Source organism: Platalea leucorodia, assembly GCF_965183815.1.
Source record: "Platalea leucorodia genome assembly, chromosome: 27".
Taxonomy (NCBI): domain Eukaryota; kingdom Metazoa; phylum Chordata; class Aves; order Pelecaniformes; family Threskiornithidae; genus Platalea; species Platalea leucorodia.
This window is the reverse complement of record NC_138849.1, coordinates 961,644-983,365: the sequence shown is the minus strand read 5'-3', so window position 1 is coordinate 983,365 and position 21,722 is coordinate 961,644. Positions and strand designations below refer to the sequence as shown.

Sequence of the window (21,722 nt, the reverse complement as noted above, 5' to 3'; positions counted from 1 at the left end):
AAACTGTTACTTGCTCTGACCTCTTCAGTGCAGACTGGCTTAGCATGGAGGCAATGTGTTAGCAGGTTTCTGTTTTATTATTCCTATGTATGAAATGCTATGTTAGAATTTTGGTCTATTCCTAGTAAGGTTTTGTGGGTTTTGGGTGTGTTTTGTAAACTGTTTGGGTTCAAACAAACGAGTCAAGTATCTGTAAAGTTTTCTGTAAACGTTAATGATTTCATAGATGTCGATCTGCATTATGTGACTGTTGAGAAAAAACTGTGTATATGAAACAACCATTTAATAGAATGTTGAACCTGGTTGGTTGCTTTTGTGAGTGAATGCATCTAAAAACAAAAGCAGGAGCGGTTGATCTGCATGATCGGTGCTTGAAGGTCCAGATCATTTACAGTCACTCCCTCAGGCCCTGCTTGTATCTGGGCTGGTGTGTAATAAAAACATTTGAGCAAACACGACTTAATAAAAATTAGCTACCTTCAGTAATTCTGGATAAGGTTTCTATTATGATTTGTATGTTAAAAGGACACAGTCAACTGGAAAAACCGGCAGGTTTTGCTTGCTGCAGTTAAATCACTGAATATGAAGGGGAGGGGGGGGGGACGGGACGTGCAGCTGGGACTGCCTACAGCACATCGTGGTCAAATTTCCACTGACAAGAATCTTTTGTCTTGCTGAGGGATTACAAAAACCTTGATTCCTTTTAATGCTTCTGTGTCTGAAGCTGAATTTCAGCCAGCAAAACCAACTTCCCTGACTCTTGTGTGTCCTTTTACTGCTGCGAAAGGTAAATAATGGTACTTGCCTGCATCTTTCTCAATTAAATTTCCAGTGGCTGTCTTCTGCTTCAAATAGTCTGGGGCTTAAAAATCAGTTTAAAATTGCTGGGTAGGATAATTTTTCCTACGCAGAGCTTCAGTCCACTTGGAAGCACATTGGATTGGTTACAGGAGTCTTTGTGTGAGGTACAAAGAGAGCCCAAGGTTTGGAGTGCCCAAGGCGGCTCTTTTCAGGTAGGTTCCCAGGCCCACAAACCCCCTGCAGTGGCGTAAGGACTCCCCAGAGCATCTTCAGCACGGCTCTGTTTTCTATCAGCGGCTGTTTTCATGCAACCTCAGCCCGCGTTGTGCTGCTCTTTGCAGGATCGGGGGAGTGGTGGTGTCTTTGGCCGTGTGGGCTGAAATGTGTTTCTAATGTGTGTGTCAAATAATTGCCTGTTGAACAGACTGCCAATCTGGCTGAGGCCAGTGCTTCTGAAGAAGATAAAATAAAAGCTATGATGACACAGTCCTGCCATGAGTATCATCCAATCAAGTAAGTGTTGATAACGTCCAATCTGTTCTTTGAAGATTATGGAAAAATCGTAGAGATGTTTGTTTTAACAAGAGAGACACACGCGTACCTTCTTCTTTTTTTCCTGAAAACCTTTTAGTTACGTGAAGAAACCCTTGGGTCCGCTTCCCCCATCATATACCTGCTTTCGTTGCGGACAACCTGGCCACTATATAAAGAAGTGCCCAACAAATGGGATAAGATTGAGGGGGACTTCTGGTGTTACTTGGGGTTTAATTGTTTTACCTTGGCAGTTACCTAACAACTACATGACTGCTCGTCTTCAGAATTGTTTCTCTTGGGGTGAAGTATAGAGGTTGTATGGCAATGTTGCAAAGCCCTTCAAAATTCAAGGGAAACCTGGAGTTGTAAATGTAAAATCTTATTTTTTTCCAGGTCATAGACATTAAATATGTCCATAGATCTTTCTCTGTGAACTTTCATGCATATTTCTATATATTTCAATATTATTCGAAATGTTTCTGGTTCAGACTCTTTTTAATGACAGTTCACAGCTTTTAGTATTTCGTATAAACCCAAGCTGTTTCTGTTGACCCCCCCGCTGAATATTTGCCTGTTTTAATGACACAAGCCTCTGGGTGAGTGAGTATGCATGCCATTTGACATTGGTCCCTGACTGTATATGCATGAGGTATGAACTGAACCTTCATATACAGATGGTGAATATAAGTTCCCCAGTGCCTGGTTCAGAGCACTGAACTGAGCTCGCCCTGGGAATTGCGCTTTGGAGCAGGGGCGGGTTTGTATCCCTTCGGAGTGGAGGGCAGGCTAAGGGATATTTCACCCTTAAGGAACCTGAAGTTAAGCCAAAGAGTGTCGATGGCGTTCAAAACACTGCTCAAGCCTTGGCACACCCTGGCTATATTAATTTAGGAAAATAAGTATTTTAGTCAAGCCACCCTTCTGTTAAGTAAAAGGGGAGGATTAAAGGCTTTTGCTGCTTAGAATAATCATGGAAATGTCATTTTAAGTGTGGGTCTTAAGATGAGCTATGTTTGCCTTTCTTTTCTTAACAGGGCAAAAATGTTGAGTCTGTTCCCAGAATTAAAAGGAGCACGGGAATTCCACGGAGTTTCCTGAAGGAGGTGAAAGATCCCAATACAAAGGGTGCTATGCTGACCAACACTGGGAAGTATGCCATACCAACTATTACTGCGTAAATAGGGAATTCATTGGACTGACCCAAAAGCGAATGAGAGAAACTGTGCGTAAATGTCTGAGTGGCCACGCAACCAAATCGGCCAGCCTCTGTAACTGCCGGGGAGGAAGCGTTGTCGTTGTATCTGAACCTTAAAATCTGTGATACTTTCTAAGATTAAAATAGGGTGGCCCTACTGCTCATGGCCCTGGAAGCTGGTTAAACTTGTGTTGTGCTAAGAATCTGTATTTCTGCAAAATATTTCAGGAGTGGTGACAGTGGGAGTTGTTCTCTCTGAAAGCTCGTTTTGCTGCTGGTTTGTGTTTCAAAGGCTTCTTGCGAAATTTAACCCATCGCCGTTGGACTGAGATTTCCTCCCCCTCTGACTTCTATCCAAGCTCACGTGTGAAACAGGCTGAAGTTTCCCTGTTGCTCTAAACTCAGAAAATCCTGCCGTGGGCTGACAAGAGGGGCTGTTATGAAATGCACTTGGTAGCGCTTCTGCTTTTCTGTCGTGGATCTCCTTTTGTAGAAGCTGGAAGAGAGACTGCCCTTATTTATAAAATGTAATTACTCGGAGACTCACTTCATCCTGAGCCTGCAATTTACCTTTACTCCCTGGCAAAGGAGAGGTGGGATTCATTTCACCCAATTTCTAGCTGTCAAAACATTATTGTTGTAGTCGGAGCTAATTTCTTAGTTGATCCAATGAAGTTGATCCTGCAGAAGGAAAATTGTTCCCCCCTCCCTCTTCTGGTGTTGTGGCTACAGAAAAGCAGTTTAAACGAGATGCCTGCGTCTTCAAAGGCTAGTGTGGAGCGAGGAGAATTCCATCTCTTGTCTTCCTTTGATAAAATCCTACGCTTGGAAAAGTTTTCCTTTCCTCGTCTTTCACTTTTTTCTTTTTCCTTCCCCACCCCCCTCCAGGGAAGCTTATGCCAGAGGCAAGAAGGAAAAGCCACCCTTTTCACCCGAGGGGACGTCCTCCCCCTCCTCCTCCCATGATCCCGTTCCAGAGGAGCTGCTGTGTCTCCTTTGTAAAGATACAATGACTGATGCCGTGGTTATTCCCTGCTGTAGAAACAGTTACTGTGACGAATGTAAGTGTTACTCCCAGGTTTGTTAATCCCAAACATCAAACTGATCTTCTGAAAGCAGAAATAGGAGATAACGGCATTACTTTGTTACCAGTTTGATTTAAGACTGAAGTCAGCCTGACTAGGAAAGGACTCTCCTTGTACAAAGGAAAAAAAAGGCAGAACACTTTTTCCCCTTTTTATGTATCCTGTTAAATCTGTTTACATGCGTGTCGTGGTTTAACTCCAGCTGGCAACTAAGCACCACCCAGCCGCTCGCTCCCCTGCAGAGGGATGGGGAGAGAATCGGAAGGGTAAAAGTGAGAAAGCTGGTGAGTTGAGATAAAGACAGCTTAACAGGTAAAGCAAAAGCCACGCGCACAAGCAAAGCAAAGCAAAGCAAGGAATTCATTCCCTCCTTCCCAAGGGCAGGGAGGTGTTCAGCCATCCCCAGGACAGCAGGGCTCCATCACGCGTAACCATTACCTGGGAAGACAAACGCCATCACTCCCAACATCCCCCCCTTCCTTCTTCTTCCCCCAGCTCTCTATGCTGCGCATGACGCCATACGGTGTGGGATAGCCCTTGGCTCAGCTGGGGTCAGCTGTCCCGGCTGTGTCTCCTTCACACTTCTTCTGCCCCCCCCCGGCCTCCTCGCTGGCGGGGCGGTGTGAGAAGCAGAAAAGGCCTTGACTCTGTGTAAGCACCTCTCAGCAATAAGGAAACCATCCCTGTGTTACCAACCCTGTTTCCAGCACAAATCCAAACCATAGCCCCCCACTAGCTACTATGAAGAAAATTAACTCTATCCCAGCCCAAACCAGCACAATACGGAAGGACGAGTATGAGAAGAGTGCGTGATTGTGCAGGTGATTCCAGAATTAGATATTGACTGCATTTAGTTTGTCCACAGCCCTTTCTCTCACACAAAATTATATAGCCAACTCTGGTGATTTGGTGTCGTCTGCAACAAACGGATAGTCAGGCATTTAATCCACCTTCTTCTCCACGGAGAGTTGGTTAAAACCTTCAGAACTCAAACCTCCTGATGTGTTGAAATGTGTTTTCTTCATTAACCTTGAGGTTAGTGACTTCTCACTGCACTAGCCAGTGGAAAGGTCAGTTGGAACATCAAGGCACAGCCTCCTCTACATCTTCAGATGTTACAAGAGTGCAATATCAAACTGTGTAGTTATTTGCTGCATATTGGAAATTTTTTACACTGCTGAACATTTATAGCTCCATGCTCTCAATTCAAGACCATATTCACCCATTAACCACACACTTGTGTTTATAACTGATTAGAACCCAAAAATACTCCTTAGTTTGGCTAAAAGCTATTTTGATGATTCTGATGATTCACGGGTATTAGAACAGCATCACTGGACTCTGAGGAACATAGATGCCCCACATGTCATCAAACAGACGTTTCTCCTGACGCTTTAGTCGCCAACAAGTCCCTACGCCAGGTAACACGATGACTTTTACGTAAACTGTTGGTAAGAAAAAGTCTATTTTTCAAAAGCTGAAAGGGAAGAAGATATTCATTTACCTCTCCTTAAGCAAGGCTAAATTGAGTAAGGCTCAATTTACTTTTCAAATACGTTATCTGTTGTGACAGAAGCTTACAACTCTTTAGAGACAATCTGGCAAATTCAGGTCACCCTTTTGTTTAACAGGCTTGTCTCACTTTCAAATTCAGTGCTAACACTGGACTACTTTAAATACAGCTACTCTGAGTTGCCAGTCATGAATATCAGTGTTCAATGTGATGTGTTCATACATCTGTATGTTGCTTTATTTTAGGACTGATGCCATTTACAGGAATACACAAGGAATTTTACTCCGTGCAGGCTTTTGTTCGTCTGTCTACTGAAGTTTCACGGTAACTTTTTGAAAATGCTTTCCTGCCTCTAGGCTGTGAACAACTTCAGAAATGGGACTGGCTACACAAAAGGGCTCCATAAGCAGATTCAGCAGCAACAGCAGCAGCTGCCACCGCCACCACCTCCACCACCACTCCTGAGACAAACAACAGCCCGCAACCTGCAGCCTCTGCTCTGGCCAACAATTTCCAGCCAGCGGGATCCGCTCATGAGTCCACTGGCTTCTCTGACTTCTCCTTCTGTTGCTGCTTTGTCATCGTTGGCCCCTGCTGAAAAGCCAGGTGGACCTTTTCGGTAGGGAAATCTGTAGATCAACACAAATATAAAAGGCACCAAGGTGCTGAAGTTAGATTGTTTCTCTTGAGCTTCTCAGCTAGCGATTTCTATATCATTAGTGACAGTTCCAGAGAACTGTGGCCGTTCTGGGTTTGGTTTTTACTTTGAATGAGGACACTTTAATAATTTGGAAGCGTGCCTCATGCAAGAATTTTCTCCGAAGTATTTTGGTTTGCTTCTCTTATCAGTCATTCAGTACGCGTTTACCCTGAAAGAGGAACTTTTTTCCCCAGGAGCCCTTTGAGTATAAGTGGCTAGCAATTCCTAAAGTAAGCATTTGGTTATGTCAAAGCTTCTGGAGTGCATTCATTTCTCTTTAGTACTGAGGAAATAATCGTTTCGTGAAAAGTGAGAAAGCCCAGTGAGAGGTAAAACTGACCAGGTGTTTTCACATTACTTTTTTCTACAGTATTTCTATCATCAGTATTATAAGCCAGAGTCATTCGCAGTAATGCCGTGTAGTCAGCGCCGCACGCAGATTTGGATAATAAACATTGAAACACTGTAAATTTGAAGTCTTCACAAACATTTACCAACAAAGTCCTAGTTGGCAACCCAGTGAAGTCGTATGAAAATACATGGAAAATCTGTACTGTTGTTGAGGGCTTCTGTCCTTTCACTTTTATGCCTGGAATGCAAAGAGCCACTCTGTCCAGAAGACGGTCAGGCGCAGCTGTACCGTTGACTACAATGGTCACAAGTCAAAAGAACCTCTAAGGCATCCTCTGAGCCAGCACATAAACGTTTCCCAAGAGAATTTCAGTTCTTGCATCTTTTACAACTGAGAGTCAGTGTCTGGGCTATACGTACGTCAATCCTTTCATGTGCAGCCAGCTTAATAAAGTATTTTTCCGGTGAGCCCTGGCAGCCAAGAGGGCAAACTGCATCCTGGGATGCATCAAAGGCAGGGGAAGCAGCCAGTGAAAAGAGGTTATTATCCTGCTGTATTCAGCGTTGCTGCGGCCTCCCCTTGAACACGGTGTGCAGTTCTGGGCCCCACAATTGAAGAAGGAGGTGAAGGTCCTTGAGTGCGTCCAGAGGAGGGCAACAGAGCTGGTGAAAGGGCTGGGAGGAATGTCCTCTGAGGAGCGGCTGAGGACTCTGCCTTTGTCCAGTTTGGAGAAGAGGAGGCGGAGAGGCCACCTCATTGCGCTCTGCAGCTTCCTGCGGAGGGGACGTGGAGAGGGAGGTGCTGATCCCTTCTTGGTGGGATCCAGTGATAGGACGTGTGGGAATGGTTCAAAGCTGTGCCGGGGGGCTTAGACTGGACATGAGGAAGCATTTCTTTACTGAGAGGTTGTTCAAACCCTGGAACGGGCTTCCTGGAGAGGGGGTCGGTGCCCCAAGCCTGTCAGTGTTGGAGAGGGATTTGGACAATGCCCTTAATACCATGCTTTAACTTGGCCAGCCCTGAATTGGTCAGGCAGTCAGAGCAGATGATTGTTGTGGGTCCCTTCCAACTGAAATAGTCTAGTCTATTCTGTTCTATTTCTCCTTAAATGCCACTAGTCCAAACAGACTTCTCGTCAGTGCTTCATTTGGAATCGGCCATCTTCCCATTTGGAAATCTGGACATTATTTTTTCTCATTTACAATAGTCATCCTTTTCTCACTTTGGACTTTGTATTTCAAGTAGCACCTCAAAACACTGTTTGAATAATATAAATTTGGGGTTTTTTTTTTTTGTAGTGATGCCGATACTGTTCTACCTCCTGCTGCTCTGGTGGGTGCTGCTGGGCTTTCTAAATCTTCCTTTCAGTCAATCAGCAGTTTGGTGGAAGAGAAGGTATATTTTATTTCAACATATGCAGTGCTGCTTGTATTTTAGCAGAGCTTCTTTTCCAACTGTTTGTATTTATTCACAAGGGCTGTCGGGTTCCTGTAGTAAGACAACCGGCGTTACCAAGTCTTCTGGGCCCCCAAGGACCCTCAATACACACAACTGGTAAGCAACTATAACTTGAGAATTTCTTTTCAGAAATTATCTTCAGATAAACTGAATGGGATTTTTTTTCTTTTTCCTCTCTCCACGCCAAAAGGTCATCCCAGGAGAGCCAGCACAGTTCGCTCAGCAGCTGGCAGACCAGGCTGGGAGCTGTAAGCATGCTACAGAAATTCAATATATTCCTACTTGTAACCTGTTACACGAGGGCATAACACATAACTTATACAACAGCTGATTTAGCATGAAATAAATGTGCACAGACAGTTGTGGAGAATACAAGTGGTAATTCATTTTTAAATGGCTTCAGTTGAATTGGCTTTAACAAAGGGGATCTGTGCTTGCAGTAAGTGTATTTAAAAGAAAACTCCAGCAGATGATTGAGAAGAGGAGTCTGGAAAATGAACACTTTTTGAGGAAACCATGATTGCATATAAAAATGAAATATCATTAAAGGGTGAGGTGGAAAGCCACCCTTTTGATTACTGGCTGAATAGGGCTGGAGAAATTGATTTCCCCATAGAAATCAGCCTCCAACATTCTTTTTTACCAACTTAGTTGATACTGATTGAGCAAATTATTGGAAAAGTCAACGCTGTTTTGTGTTACTTTATGACAATTTTGAATGTCTTCAATTTAGTCCTCTCGAATAGCCAAGCTGCTTTCTCTCAGTTGGAGAGAGAGAGGAGTCTGTTTTCTCTATTATTGCAGTGTCAAGTTAGTCCTTCCTTTTGGTATATATTTGTTATAGATAGATCGTAAGGGTGCATTGTCTTTATAACATCTTAAGGATAAATAAAACCAAATCCCAGGATCCATCCCACAGATTGTCTAAAATCTCAAATTCAGTAAGCAAGAAAATAACAATTCGGGGACAAAACCAGGCCAAACACATCCTCATGAGACAACAACGTAGGAGGCTTATGTGGAAAAACGTAAAAGAAGTTTGAGAGAAGATGAGTTAATACTTGTGCAGTGCTTTGAAGATCAGAAGTGTGAAGTATTGACCATATCAAGGAGTGGCAGAGGAGCGGTGGGCACTTGGCACAGGGGAGATGGGAGTCTCTTTTAAGCATGGGCAGCCTCCATCCACAGGAGCAAAGCTGAGTATAAGGAGAGAAGACTGAGGGAACCGTTGGGGCTGGGGATGTGGAAGGCGAGTCTGAGGATCAAGAAATGAGGGCAGTCTGAAATGAAGAGACAGCAGGGAGAGAAATGCTTAAGTTGAGAACAAGAAGTGCTCACCACCGTGCTCCCGCTTCGTTTGCTTTCCTCTTTAAAATTGGGGCAGAGTGTAACAAACAGTGACACATGTTTTTTGGGTTTCTTTAGAAGTTCAAATCGGGGACGCCTGCCTAGCGAACGTACCCAAAGGACTCAGGCCACAGCACTACCACCATCAATATCCATCTTTGTGCCTGTGCCTCCACCTCCCTTGCACCCTCCACCACCCCATGCGGTTCCTCTCCCACCGCGGGTACCACCGCCCCAGTTGCCTCCTCAGTTTCCGCCTGGTCAGCCTCCAGCTGCTGGGTGCACTGCCCCCCCTCCAGGATATCCCCCAGCTCCTGCCAACAGGTCGCCAGCTTGGGTACCAACAGCAGGACCAACGGCTCCTTCAAATACCATCCCAACGACACAAGCACCTCCTTTACCTAGGGAGGAGTTTTACAGAGAAAAACAGAGACCTAAAGAGGAGTAAATATTTGGCTCAATGAAGTTGCGTTGGTTTTCATTTTTGTATCTCTTGCGATAGTATGTCGGACTGCAGTTACACTAAAGTGCATCTGACATAAGCAAAAAATGACATGGTGTTTTTGGCAGTGTTCTTTTTCATTGCAGGTGGTAACCATGCAAAACTAAACCCAGACAAATGTCATTCTAAATCTTTCCCTGAAACTTGTAGGCATTCTAAACTGGCTTTGCTTAACTAGGATGTTCACCTTTTGCATTTGCATGCAGTACACATTTTCTCCTATCGGCCAGGGTTTGTTTCTTGATGTCTTTTTGTAAGAAAGGTCAAACTATCCTTGTAATAAAGGTCAAACTTCTTTTAACAGGGAGAAGAAAAAGTCCAAATGTGATGAGTTTACAAAGGATTTTGGTAAAGAACTGATGGAATATAAGACGATTCAAAAGGAGCGTAGGCGTTCGTTTTCCAGGTAACTGTTTTACGCATCCATAATGGAGAAGCGGCTTGTCTAGAAGCATCAGGAGGAGTTCGACTCCACCTCTCCATCGTCAGATGGATTGGATGAGTCAAGGGATCAGCAGCGACAGGAGTTTCCTATGTAGGTTCCTCGCCCCACTGTGGCCGAGATTACAGTTGACTGATAGTTATAATTTGGCAGCAGTTTTGAAGGAACAGGCGTCTCTTTTCCCAAAGCTTCTCTGCAATGACCTCCTTCACCTCCTGGCAGCCGCAAGGGGCTAGAAACTGAATAGGTGTAGTTGCTGGATTTTCTGCGTCTCCCTCTTCTGATGGTAACCATTGCCTCAAAGCACTTCAGAAGAGAGAGATATGTGAGAGAAATTGTCTTAATTTCCTCTTTCGCTTATCTCCTGTGGATACGCAGATTTTGAGCGGGACTGCAAACTGGTGGCTTTCACTAGCGTTTTGCTGGCATTGTTGAATTTTTCTTAGGAATTAAAAGATCAGTCTTGTTTTAAGGAAATCTTAAATTGGTGAAGGACTTTGAGAGGAGGAATGAACATATGTGGAATAATGTTCTTTAAAAAATAATACAAGAAAAACTTGCGAAGACAAAACTCAGGGTAGCTGATGTTTTCCCTCCCCCAAAATCCCTTGGGCGGGAGTCTGAATAGCTCTCTGTTAGTAATGCTGTCGGTATCTTCCCTAGAGTAATGGCATTGAGCCATATTACTGGAGGCTGAGTTGAGAAGCTTTTAGATATGATTTTTCTTGAAATGTGGTCACTATCCTTGGTTAGAGCTAGAGGTATGTGCAAAATTTTGCTAAGGCATCTGGCTAGAAGTGTTGATTAAATAGTCCTGGGTGTAAGATTGCAGTACAAGTCTTTTGCATCCTGTACAAATTGCCAAACTAGTAGTGAAGATGAAGAGACTAAGCTGGCATTTTAAAATTGAGCTTTACCGTCTTCAGGCTAAATCGTGGGTTTTCTTAATGTTTGATACTGCACTCTAGCCATTAAGACTTGCACTTTTTGCATCTTACTGCAACAAAAAATATTTGCACTGCATGTAGTTGTTGAGTCGTGAGAAATGTGTGCATTCATGTACCAGTAGAGGCCAGTATACCCCGCCTTAGATCAATCAATAGCTGTGGTAGTTAATGTCATAGAAGTGAGTGGAAATAGGCTTCCCCTTCCTGTATGTTGGTACACTAACAATGCAGCAGCTGTTCTGTCTCGTAAGCGGAAACTTTTACTTATGATCATGTTCTTCAGTTTGCAGTAGCAGTATGTCAGCAGCTGAAAGAAGCTTTGGCATTAGCCTGTGGAGAGGAAAAGAAACCCAAACCAAATTTGGGAGGAAAAAAACTGGGGAGAGTGACTGTTTTGCATTATCTTCACTTTTTTGTGTTTTGTGTTGTTTTTTTTTTTTTTAAGGTCCACGTCTCCCTGTACTGCTTCATCTTACTCGAGAAGTTCATACACCTACTCCAAGTCAAGATCAGGTTCTTCCCGCTCTCGCTCCTACTCTCGATCCTTTAGTCGTTCCCATTCTCATTCCTGCTCACGATCCCCACGGTATTCAAGAGGAAGCAAAGGGAAGAGTCATAAATATCGTTCTAGGTCAAGGTCACGGGGTTATCACATTCAAGGTTAAGAAGATACCGTTCACGATCAAGGTCTCCAGTATTTAGAGGCCACTCTCCCACTACACGGACCGTACCTCGAGGGGAAGGAGGAAGGGAGTATTTTAACATATACAGAGAAGTTCCTCCACATGATATGAAAGGGGGTGCAAAACCTGAACAAAGAAAAAGAAAAGTAGATGACAAGGTTGCTGAAGAACATGAAGCGACTTCCCTAAAGGCCTCTAAACCAGAAGCTGCTGACTCAAAAAGACCACCAAAGGGGAAGACTGAGCCTGATGGTGAAAAAGGAGAGCAAACTCCAGAAAAGGATAAACCTGCTTTTCTTAACAACCCCGCCAAAAAGATTAAACTTAACCAAGAAACTGGCAAAAAGGTGGTGAGTGGAGAAAATGTGCTACCTGCAAAAGAACCTGTTGAGAAACTTGAGCCGAACAGCAGCAAAGTTAAGCAAGAAAAAGCAAAGGGAAAAGTGAGAAGCAAAGGAACGGCAGCTGATGGATCTAGTGCAACTCTGGTACATTGCACCAGGTACCTCATCTTTTCTTTTCCTATTCTTTCTTTCCTCCCTCCCCCCCGCAAACAAATGTAAAAGTCTTTATGGTGACTAATGAAAGTTCCTAATGAAAGGAACAGCTAAACCTGTGCTAAATGAGTGAATAATCTGTGATCTTTCCTGTTAAGCTCTACTTGGGTCAAAATCAAATTTTGTGAAAGAAAACAAGCAGTCTGTACTGCCCAGACAGCTCATAAGGTTAATTCATTGATGACGTGTTTGACCCTTACTTCTGGGACTTTCCCCCCCTTCTTATTCATTATGTGTTGACTCTTTGAGGAGTCCCTTCAGATCCAGCTTGCTGCTAAAGGCAAGGATAACAGACATGCAATATTTTGCCTGTTAAAAATTGCAAGGTGCTGTAATGATCTACTTTTGTCAGTACGAGATGAAACGATACCTTGCAGAAATAGCAGCTTGGTTGCCAATATCTTGTACTGATTTGAGCTTTGAGCACAGTGCCGTGTTGACACAGCTACACTGCTTCCAGCTCAGTGCCAACTGTTTTTTGGCACTTACCTTGGACATCTCTCTTCCCTATTCCATCGTGTGACATGTGAAAAGGAGAAAAGGGATCTGGTGTGAAGCTGTTATTACGTACATTTCAGCATCTAAAGCAGCAGGACAACGCAAACTCAAACCATTTAAGATGTCCCTGGAGACTTAAGATAGTGTCTTGATATTATAAAAAGTTTTTAAATGTGCATTTTTTTCTGAAGAAGAACACTGGGATGTGAGAATAAAACGTTGGTTGTTTATACCTCTCCCTAATCACTTGCTTAGATGTTGAAACAAGAATGTATACCTAATTTAACTACCATTGGTAGAAGCAGGACATGAAGGAATTACCAGGTCAGACAGTCCCCAGTCTGATAATCTTGAGTCTTTGTTAATTAAATGTAGAGTAGGAAGGTACTAAATTAATTGATTGCTCATAGTCTTAGCTCGTGAACTCATCCTTTCTCTCGTCTGTTCCCTTAATTGAACATCTTTTGAAAAAGTATGGAAGATTTAGAATGGAACCAAAAGCTGCTTTCTAAACTGTTACAAAAGATGGCGGTGCGTATATCTCACCCATGATTAATATCAGCTTTTTTCCTCTTAGCACTAGTTCTACTGGAGGAAGCCCCGTTAGAAAGACTGAAGAAAAGCCAGACACAAAACGAACTGTCATTAAGACCATGGAGGAGTATAATAATGATATCACAGCCCCTGAGGAAGACATCGTTATTATGATCCAGGCCCCTCAATCAAAGTGGGATAAGGATGACTTTGAGTCTGAAGAGGAAGACATTCAATCTACCCAGGTGCCAGCAAACTACTAATGTTATACAAAATGGGAGTGCTAAGCCACCAAACCCTGTAAAACCGAGTGAAAAAGAGACGGAGCCTTTGAAGGAAAGACAGAAAACTACAAAAGAGGTGAGTTATGAAAGCTCCCAGCATGACGCAAAAAGTTCAAAAAGTTCGATGTCAAATGAAAAAGGAAAAACCAAAGACCGGGATCATTCTTTGTCAGGCAAAGACACCTCTGAGAAGAGAAAGAGCAGTGTTCAGCAAGAAAAAGACCCCTCAGAACGTGCAACCGAGCAAGGAGATGGAAAAAGTATTTCCCAATCTTCTGAAGACGGCAGATTTTCAGAGAAGCCTGATACTGGCCATGGATCCGCTGCTAAAGACTTTACTCCTAACCAAGACAAAAATTCTGACCGTGATGGCGACAGAGATTATTCTGGTTCCAAGCGTAGAGATGAAAAGAGTGAATTAGCAAGGAGAAGAGAGTCCCGTTCTCAAAACAGAGAATCTACGTCAGTCCAGAAGAGTAAGCCGAGAGACGACCGAGCAGAGCTGTCCGAAAAGCGCACTGGAGACGCCAACAGGAGCAGCTGCAGCCCTCCGCCTGAGCGGCAGCAGTCTGATCACAAAGCTGCTCACGATTCCAAGCGTACATTGGAGGAACCCAAACCTCTAGATAAAAATGCAGGAGAAGAGAAAGAGAAGCACGTACCAGAAGTAAAGAGCAATGAAGAGAAAGAGCCAGGTGGTAATAAAGCACCTCGGAGAGAGGAATCGCCAGATGTAAAAAATGAGAAAGAGACCGTGACCGGACAAAAAACAATAAAAGTGTTGCCCAGCCTAAGCCTCAGGTAAGCAGCTCCTCGCCGCTCTCTTCTGATCGAACGCGAGAGACCGATGAGGCTGCGTTTGCACCAGACTGCAATGAAAGTGACAGTGAGAGTAAGGTATCTGCAAAAGGTGAGGAAGCGGCAGGAAAAAAATGATGACGACCCAAAGGAAAAGGCTGTTGATAAGGTGAAAGAGGGTACAGCAGCACCTGCTGCAGCTGACCGGCCTGAAGCAAGGCGAAGTCAAAGGCAAAGCAGTCCCAGTGTTAGGCGCAGCCGTAGCCAGAGACCTTCTGAGAGTCAGACTGGAGGCCACAGGAGCAGTGCCAGCTCAGGAGAGAGGCAAGACAGCAAGAAAAGGAACAAGAAAAAAGAGAAGAAGAAGGACAAGAAGCAGGAGAAACCCAAGAAGCATAAGAAACACATTGGAAATGAAACAGAATTGGAAAAGAGCCACAAACACAAACACAAGAAGAACAAATCGAAGAAGAGCAAAGATGAGGAGAAAGATGACCAAAAAGTGCAATCTGTCCCGACACAGAATGACAGATAATGCAAAAAGACTTAATTCCCAAGTCATCTGTATTAAACTTTGTTAAAATATGAACGAGTTCAAGCATTGCAAATGATGACATGAAAAACCCTGTGTTACACTTAAAATATTGCCGCTGGATTGTTTGATTTTTACATCGGAGCTTTAAAAAGCGAACATTTTGTACAGAATTGTGAGTTGTGACCACGTAACATGAAAGGCGTTGCTGGGGCATCTTATTTTTAACCACCGTTAATTAGTTTGGCTGGAGTTTTCTGTGCCGAAAATTTTCACAGTTGAATTTTTTTTTTTAATTCCCTGGCAGAAGCAGCTGGTATCAGTTATAAAATATCAGCAGAATGATTTGCAGAATACATTGCAGCCTTTTTATGTCACTTCTTGATTACAATAAAACGTTTTCAGTAAACTACCCGGTGTGATGAGCTTTTCAGTGATAGCTGAACATCAGCAGAGCAAAGCCTAGTGACAGAAAACAGCCACCAGTAAAAGCTTGCTGGTAGCTGACACGTATGAAAAATAACATCCACGGGTTTAATTTTGCAAAGAGCGGTAGGACTTTCGGCCTTCTGAACGAGAGGTGCACTTTTTTCCTGTGCCAAGTGGACTTGGGTTTGTATTGCAGAAGGTAGTATAGGGCCCCAAACATAGAGCCACTCCTGACAGCTGGCACTATTTTAAAATAACATTGTATGTGAAGCTGTCACATTTCAACATTGTTCGTTTGTTTAGAAAGCTGTTGTCATTTGCCAGCAAACATTGACAAATGCACTTGAAGATGCCCTGTAATCTGTGTTTCCTCTCGTAATGATGCTGATCACCAGGATGTTTGTGTTTTTGAAATAGAACCTGCTTTATTCATATTTTGAGATGGCAGTGCCGTGATACAGAACTAACCCGTCCATTGAAAGTGGGGTTCGGCAGAAGAGTTGGGCAGAAGAAGAAAGCCCACGAGAAAGGCAGGCGGCTTCTCTAAACTACTTTGAACAATCACAGGAAACCTAGAAAACGTAAATTTAGCTAGCTTGATAATTTTAAGACAGATGTCAGAATTTCTTATTATTATGTCTGAAATGTGAAAGCTAATGGAAGAATTATTATTAGTCCATGTCTACTTAGTAAAGAAACATAAAATACATTAGCATTGCTATTATAGGAAGGGTCTCAGAAATACAGTTTCAAAACACATCTCCCGTTATTCTCCCTGTACCTCTGCCCCTGGTCGTGAGGTCAGTGAAGACAGTTTTCCTCAAGCAAAAAGGGGGAAGCTGCAGCCAGTTGTCCATGTCCCAAAATCTTTACTGGGAATAGTCTGAGAATTATGCGATTTCCTTTATTTGTGTGGGTTTTTTCCTTCTTGACCAATCTAGATATCTGAAAAGCTTCTATTTTAATTTTCTGATAAGAGCTATTTACAGTGATGGAAAAATTGAAGGCCATCCAAAATGCTCTGCTGGAAACCAAGGGACTGGGATCACGGTAGATTTGCGTGCGTGTTCTCTTTTGTGCCTTTTGAGAGACAAAGAGGGAGAACCAGAAGACCAGCCACCTCGAGTGTATGTACACAATGCACGCAGCCTGAGGACAAAACAGGAGGAACATGGAGCTCCATGCTCCATCAGAAAGTCATAGGAATAACTGAAACATGGTGGGACAATTCACATGACTGGAGAATCATAACGGATAGCTATAGGCTGTTTCGTAACAACAGGCAGGGAAGAAGAGGAGTAGCTGCGCTCTATGTTAAGGAGAACCTTGAATGTATAAAAGTCAACTACAGCGATTGTGGAAGCCCTTTCAAATGCCGCTGGATCAAGGTCGGGGGGGGGGGTCTGTCTCCAAGGGGGATCTTACAATAGGCATCTGCTACCGACCTCCAAACCAAGAAGATAAGGCCAAAAAAGCAGTATTTGGGTCACATAAGCAAGCTTCTGGTCAACAGAACCCAGTTCTTTGGGGTATAATTTAACTCCCCAGACATTTCTTGGAAGAACAATACAGCAGCTCATATGTCATCCAACAAGTACCTGGACTGCCTAGAGGACAGCTTCCTCTGTATTGGGTGCTGAGGCTCTCTGTCTCTAGTTTTGTTTTAGAGAAGTGTGTTGTGGTTTTCCTCTTGTTTTGTGGACTGTGGGCGCTTCACTGCCACATGTGAAAGTGCCCAGAATACGGTTGCAAGAGCTTGCAGTTCAGTCCACCGTGTGCGTCTGTTACCCTTCCCATGTAATGGAGTTTGCACACGGAGTCAGAAGAAGCACTGGGATGAGGAAATAAAGGGTAACACCTTCCAGCTGCTTTTTATTAACATGAAATAAAGAAAAGGGAACAACTGAAGAACCTTGCCAATTTATCTTTGTTCAGTTACATGGTTAGCCGCTGATGTTGTCAGAGATAATGACGTGTTAGAAAAGTCAGAAGAAGGTCCTGGATAAAAAGTAATGTGGTAGGCAGTGAAATTCATCAAAGCATTACTAACCTGCAATTGCCTTATACAAGTTTTTTTTAATTATGAAAATATCCACTCGAGGGTTTTAAGTGAGACGGCTGACGTCGTTGTGAGGCCGCTCCCCATGATCTTTGAGAAGTCATGGAGACCGGGGACATCTCAGAAGACTGGAAGAAGGCTAATGTCACCTCCTTCTACAAGAAGGACTTAAAGGAGGATCCAGGAAATTATAGGCCCCTCAGTCTTACTGCAGTCCCTGGGAAAGTTATGGGGGCTATGACAAGTCAAACGATGCACATGACTGGGAGAAGCCAGCAAAGATTCACCGAGGGCAAACCGTGCTTGAAAAACCTGATTGCCTTCTACAACAAAGTAACCTGCTCGGTTGATGCGGGGCAAGCAGTGGACATTGTCTACCTGGATTTCTCCATGGCTTTTGTTACGGTTTCCCACAGCCTCCATCTAGAGAATCTGATGCGTTACGGCCCAGACAAGTGGTTTGTGCAGTGGGCGGGGAAGTGACTGACAGGCTGCACCCAGAGGGTGGTGGTAAATAGCTCCTTTTCAAACTGGCAACCTGTCACAAGTGGGGTCCCCCAGGGATCGATATTGGGCCCAGCGCTGTTTCCTATCTTCATAATTGGTACGAATGATGGGATCAAGTGTACCCTGATGAAGCTGCCAAGCATACCAAACTGAGTGGGGAAGTGGACGCTTCGGAAGGGAGAGCCACCCTGCAGGCAAACCTGGATAGGCTGGAAGAGTGGGCTAGCAAGAACTTTATGAAGTTCAACCAAGACAAATGTAAGGCCTTGCACCTGGGAAAACATAATCCAGGAGTGCAGCACAGGCTGGGATCTACCCGGCGGGGGAGCAGCTCTGTAGAAAGGGACCTGGGGGTCCTGGTGGACAACCTCAATATGAGCGGACAGCGTGCTGCTGCGGCAAAGCAAGCCAACGGGATGCTGGGTTGCATCAACAACAGCATCACCAGCAGAGATAAAGAAGTCATTATCCCTCTCTTCTCAGCGCTTGTCAGGCCACACCTGGAATACTGTGTTTACTTTTGGTCCCCGCTGTACAAAAAAGACGTGGACAGGCTGGAGAGGGTCCACAGAAGGGCCACCAAGATGATCCAAGGACTGGGAAGTCTGCCAGATGAGGAAAGGCTGAGAGACCTCTGTTTGTTTAGCCTTGAAAAAAGAAGGCTTAGGGGAGACCTTATCACTATGTCCGAGTATTTAAAGGATGGCTACAAAGACGATGGAGTTTTTACAAGGAGTCACATGGAAAAGATGAGGGTAATGGGTACAAGTTACTCCTGAGGAGATTCGGACTGGACACAGAAGGAAAATTTTTCACAATGACAAAAGAGTGCATTGGTTTGCAACGGCTTTGGGCGTTTCCTTTGCTTCTACTAGAAACCAAAGAACCGTTGCAGCCCCAGGATGCTCACTGGTTCAGAGATGCTAACCAAGTGAGACAGAACATTTCTCAGCAATGTCAGACCTCCTGTGAGATTACAGTGGTGTGCAGGACAAGCTAATGTACAGAATTGATCTTCCAGGTGTGGATGGCAAGAGAAACACAAATGCTACTGATCATAAAGGTTTCCAAAAGTACTGAATAGAAGGGGCCATGGCAATCTTGGGCTCCGTGCTGTTTGGAATGGTGTTGTGTTGTGTGATCTGGCTGCGGAGGAAGAGAAAAGAGTGAGTTGTTGAGGGCGGGAAGGGCAAACATCTGTATTAGATGGCTGCTATAAGCCACGAAGCATTTAGAGCTAGGGTATTCTGGAGTGCCCAGTTAGTTACTGTCCAAACCCTACTGAAATTTCTGCTGTAACATGTCTTAGCTGGCCTCTCGATTCATGGGTGCTCTTCTGAAACCCATTCTTAGTTTTGCAGGTATTAGTTAAAAGTGACTCTGCCGCAACAATAGACATAGGCAGAGCAATGTCAGGAAGAAAACCAAGGAGAGATGACATTTCCATAGAAAGTGTGAAGCACAATAGTGACATCTCCCTACCAGGAGAAGTTACCCTGTTAGGTGATGCTGTAAATCCCAGATGTTCACTTCGGCCACGGTGGCCCAGCACCTCAGACCGTGGTGACGAACCTTCCCAGCTCTCGGCCTTGCTTTGGAGAGAGACAGTCTCTCCCATCTGCACCCAAACACTGCCAGCATGCGTGTTCTCAGCACAGGCAGGGATTATTATCTCTGTAGGTCTACGTATCTCTTTGGACAGGTATTGTGAAGAGATGCTGTAGAGCATCTCACCAAAGAGAGTGCCGAGGCTGTCAACTTGTCTGGTCTGGGATGGGCAGGGGAGCCGAGTGCTGGTCTCTGCCAGGCATGCTGAGAAAGGAGAAGAGGAGGCTCTCCTGGCCCTGCAGCGCCGTGCCCAGCTTTGGCCGCCTCGATCAGTCGGGGTCAGGTCTTCATCCCGGCATATGCAGAGCAGGCAGGTCAGGATGGTCAGGGCCAAAAGGAGATGAGCCATGGTCAGGTGAGCATAGCCCCAGCCGAGGGGTGCAGGGCACCCCATTTTATGCACAGAGTCCTCCGTGCACACCACTCCCACATGCAGCCGGGTGCCCGCACCCCACAGCATGCCCAGAGCTGCCCTGTAGCCTTGTGCCTGCCCAGCAGCACAGCAGGACCTCAGCAGCCTCCTCTCTTCGCAGGCGCCTCTCTGCAGCTGCCCGTCATACACGGAAAGCCAGACCACTCGCCCCAGCACCTCTGAGACCCAGACCCGACACCAGCAGCCATCACCTGTGCCTGGGAAAAAGGCCCGCCTGCCATGGAGCACTGAGAGGGGACTGGCCCCTACCAACCTCGACAACCGCTCGACACGCCCACTTCCACGCCGAACTCCATGGCTGTCCAACTCAGCCAGCCAGCTGGTGCGGGAGCAGCCCAGTGCCCTCCAGTCCCCAGAAGAACAGAAACTACACACCCGCCCACACCCCCAAGCCCACTGCCCCAGCGCTCCTGCAAGGGCCTGCGGCAGCCCCACCAGGGTATGGGTTTGAGGTATGATGACAGAGTCCCGACCGACAGCTTCAGGGGTCGAAAGTTAAATACAGAATAACGGCATAGAAATAAATACAGGCCAGTAGCACAATTGTCTGGTGCGTAACGGCAGGAAACCCCGGAATTCACCAGTCCTGGGCCAAACTTCATATTGGGTCATGCAGGGACGTGGATGCCATGGTGTCAGCAGGCAGGGAGCTGGGCATGGGACCCACCAGCGGCCTGGGGGAACCTGGCTTCCCTAGTGGGACTGGCCTGCTAAATTCTGAGCCAGAGAGATACTGATGGGACTCGTTACTAGGTCATCACCCCATCTCTGCTCCCTCTGCCAGGTCTGTCCTGGGGGGCACAGGACGGGGATACTGTGTAAGGCAATACCAGCCCCCCGCCCCTCCGTTGCAGGCACACCAAGTACACCATGCTCGAGCTCTCCCCCAGTACTTAGAAATGGTGGCACACCAGGGATGATGCTCCAAGCTCAGTAACATGGGCAGCCTGGTGGGTGGGCTGGTGTGCACAGCAGATGCTTGTACCCACGCTCTTTCTCTTGTCCTCTTTGTTACTGTATTACCATAGCTCTCAGTCCCTACAAAATAACTGTGGCTCTAGAAATGGAGTCACTCCGGCCATGCTGCTGCCTCCTGTGAAGTCAGAGTCAGGCCCTGCTTTTCTGTCCTGTTGCTGTGCGAAAAACTTGGAAGCTTCAAGGGATCCCTTCTGACGTCGGGGCTCTGCCTCAATGCACACCTCTCCGTTTCTCTTCCAGCACCTGCAATGAGAGAGAAGCTGCCCCAGGTGGTGGAGGCCGTGCGGTCGGTGTGCAATGACCCCAGTGCCCAGGGGAGCTGGTTTGGGAAGGGACGGTGCCGCCGGGGGGGGGGAAGAAAAGCCCGTTCCCTCGGGGCAGAGCTGGGGTGCCGGGGGAAGCGCCAGCGCATTGCCCAGGGGGTGGGTGATGGCTCTTCCCTGGGGAGAGCTGGCAGAGCGGAGCGGTAGGTCGCTGTGCTCTGTGGGGCAAATGCCCATCCAGCCTGGTGCTAAAGCCCAGCGCTGACGCCAGGAGCGAAAGCTTCTGCCATGCGCTCATCACCTCTCTGTGAGCCACAAAGGCCGCCCCCAAGCCAAGGCAGCTTCCCGTTGGGTTTTGAACAGGAGGACTGTAACCATGCTCTCCCCTGGCAGGTGCGGAGGGCAGTTCTGGAGTTCGTCAGGGAGCTGCTCACCTCCGGCTCCCAGAGCTGCTGGGCATGGGATGTGGTGGGGCACATCTTCGTCAAGTTCAGCCGGACCTCGGGCAGACTGGTGAGGGCAGAGCAGGACACCCAGGGCTTTGACTGGTGCCTGGACTGTGCTGAGAGCTCCTGCAGGCGTCCTTGGCCATGGAGAGCTCCACGCTGCGGGGTCATCAGCACTGGCACTGCCGTCGGAGCAGCCTCCGAATGGCCGTTCCTGGTGGCCGTCTGTGCTGATGG

The 21,722-nt window shown here is 45.8% G+C and overlaps 1 protein-coding gene across 1 annotated transcript in view; it reads left to right on the top strand.

The window, feature by feature from the left end:
• Positions 1–14,765, top strand: part of LOC309600990 (E3 ubiquitin-protein ligase RBBP6-like) — a gene marked incomplete at both ends in the record, with an annotated part of 43,810 nt that extends 29,045 nt beyond the window's left edge. Inside the window, 5 exon segments of the mRNA XM_082333727.1 lie at positions 11,685–12,061; positions 13,192–13,404; positions 13,406–14,198; positions 14,201–14,359; positions 14,361–14,765. Coding sequence (XP_082189853.1) covers positions 11,685–12,061; positions 13,192–13,404; positions 13,406–14,198; positions 14,201–14,359; positions 14,361–14,765 — 1,947 coding nt within the window.
• Between the last annotated feature and the right edge of the window lie 6,957 nt (positions 14,766–21,722).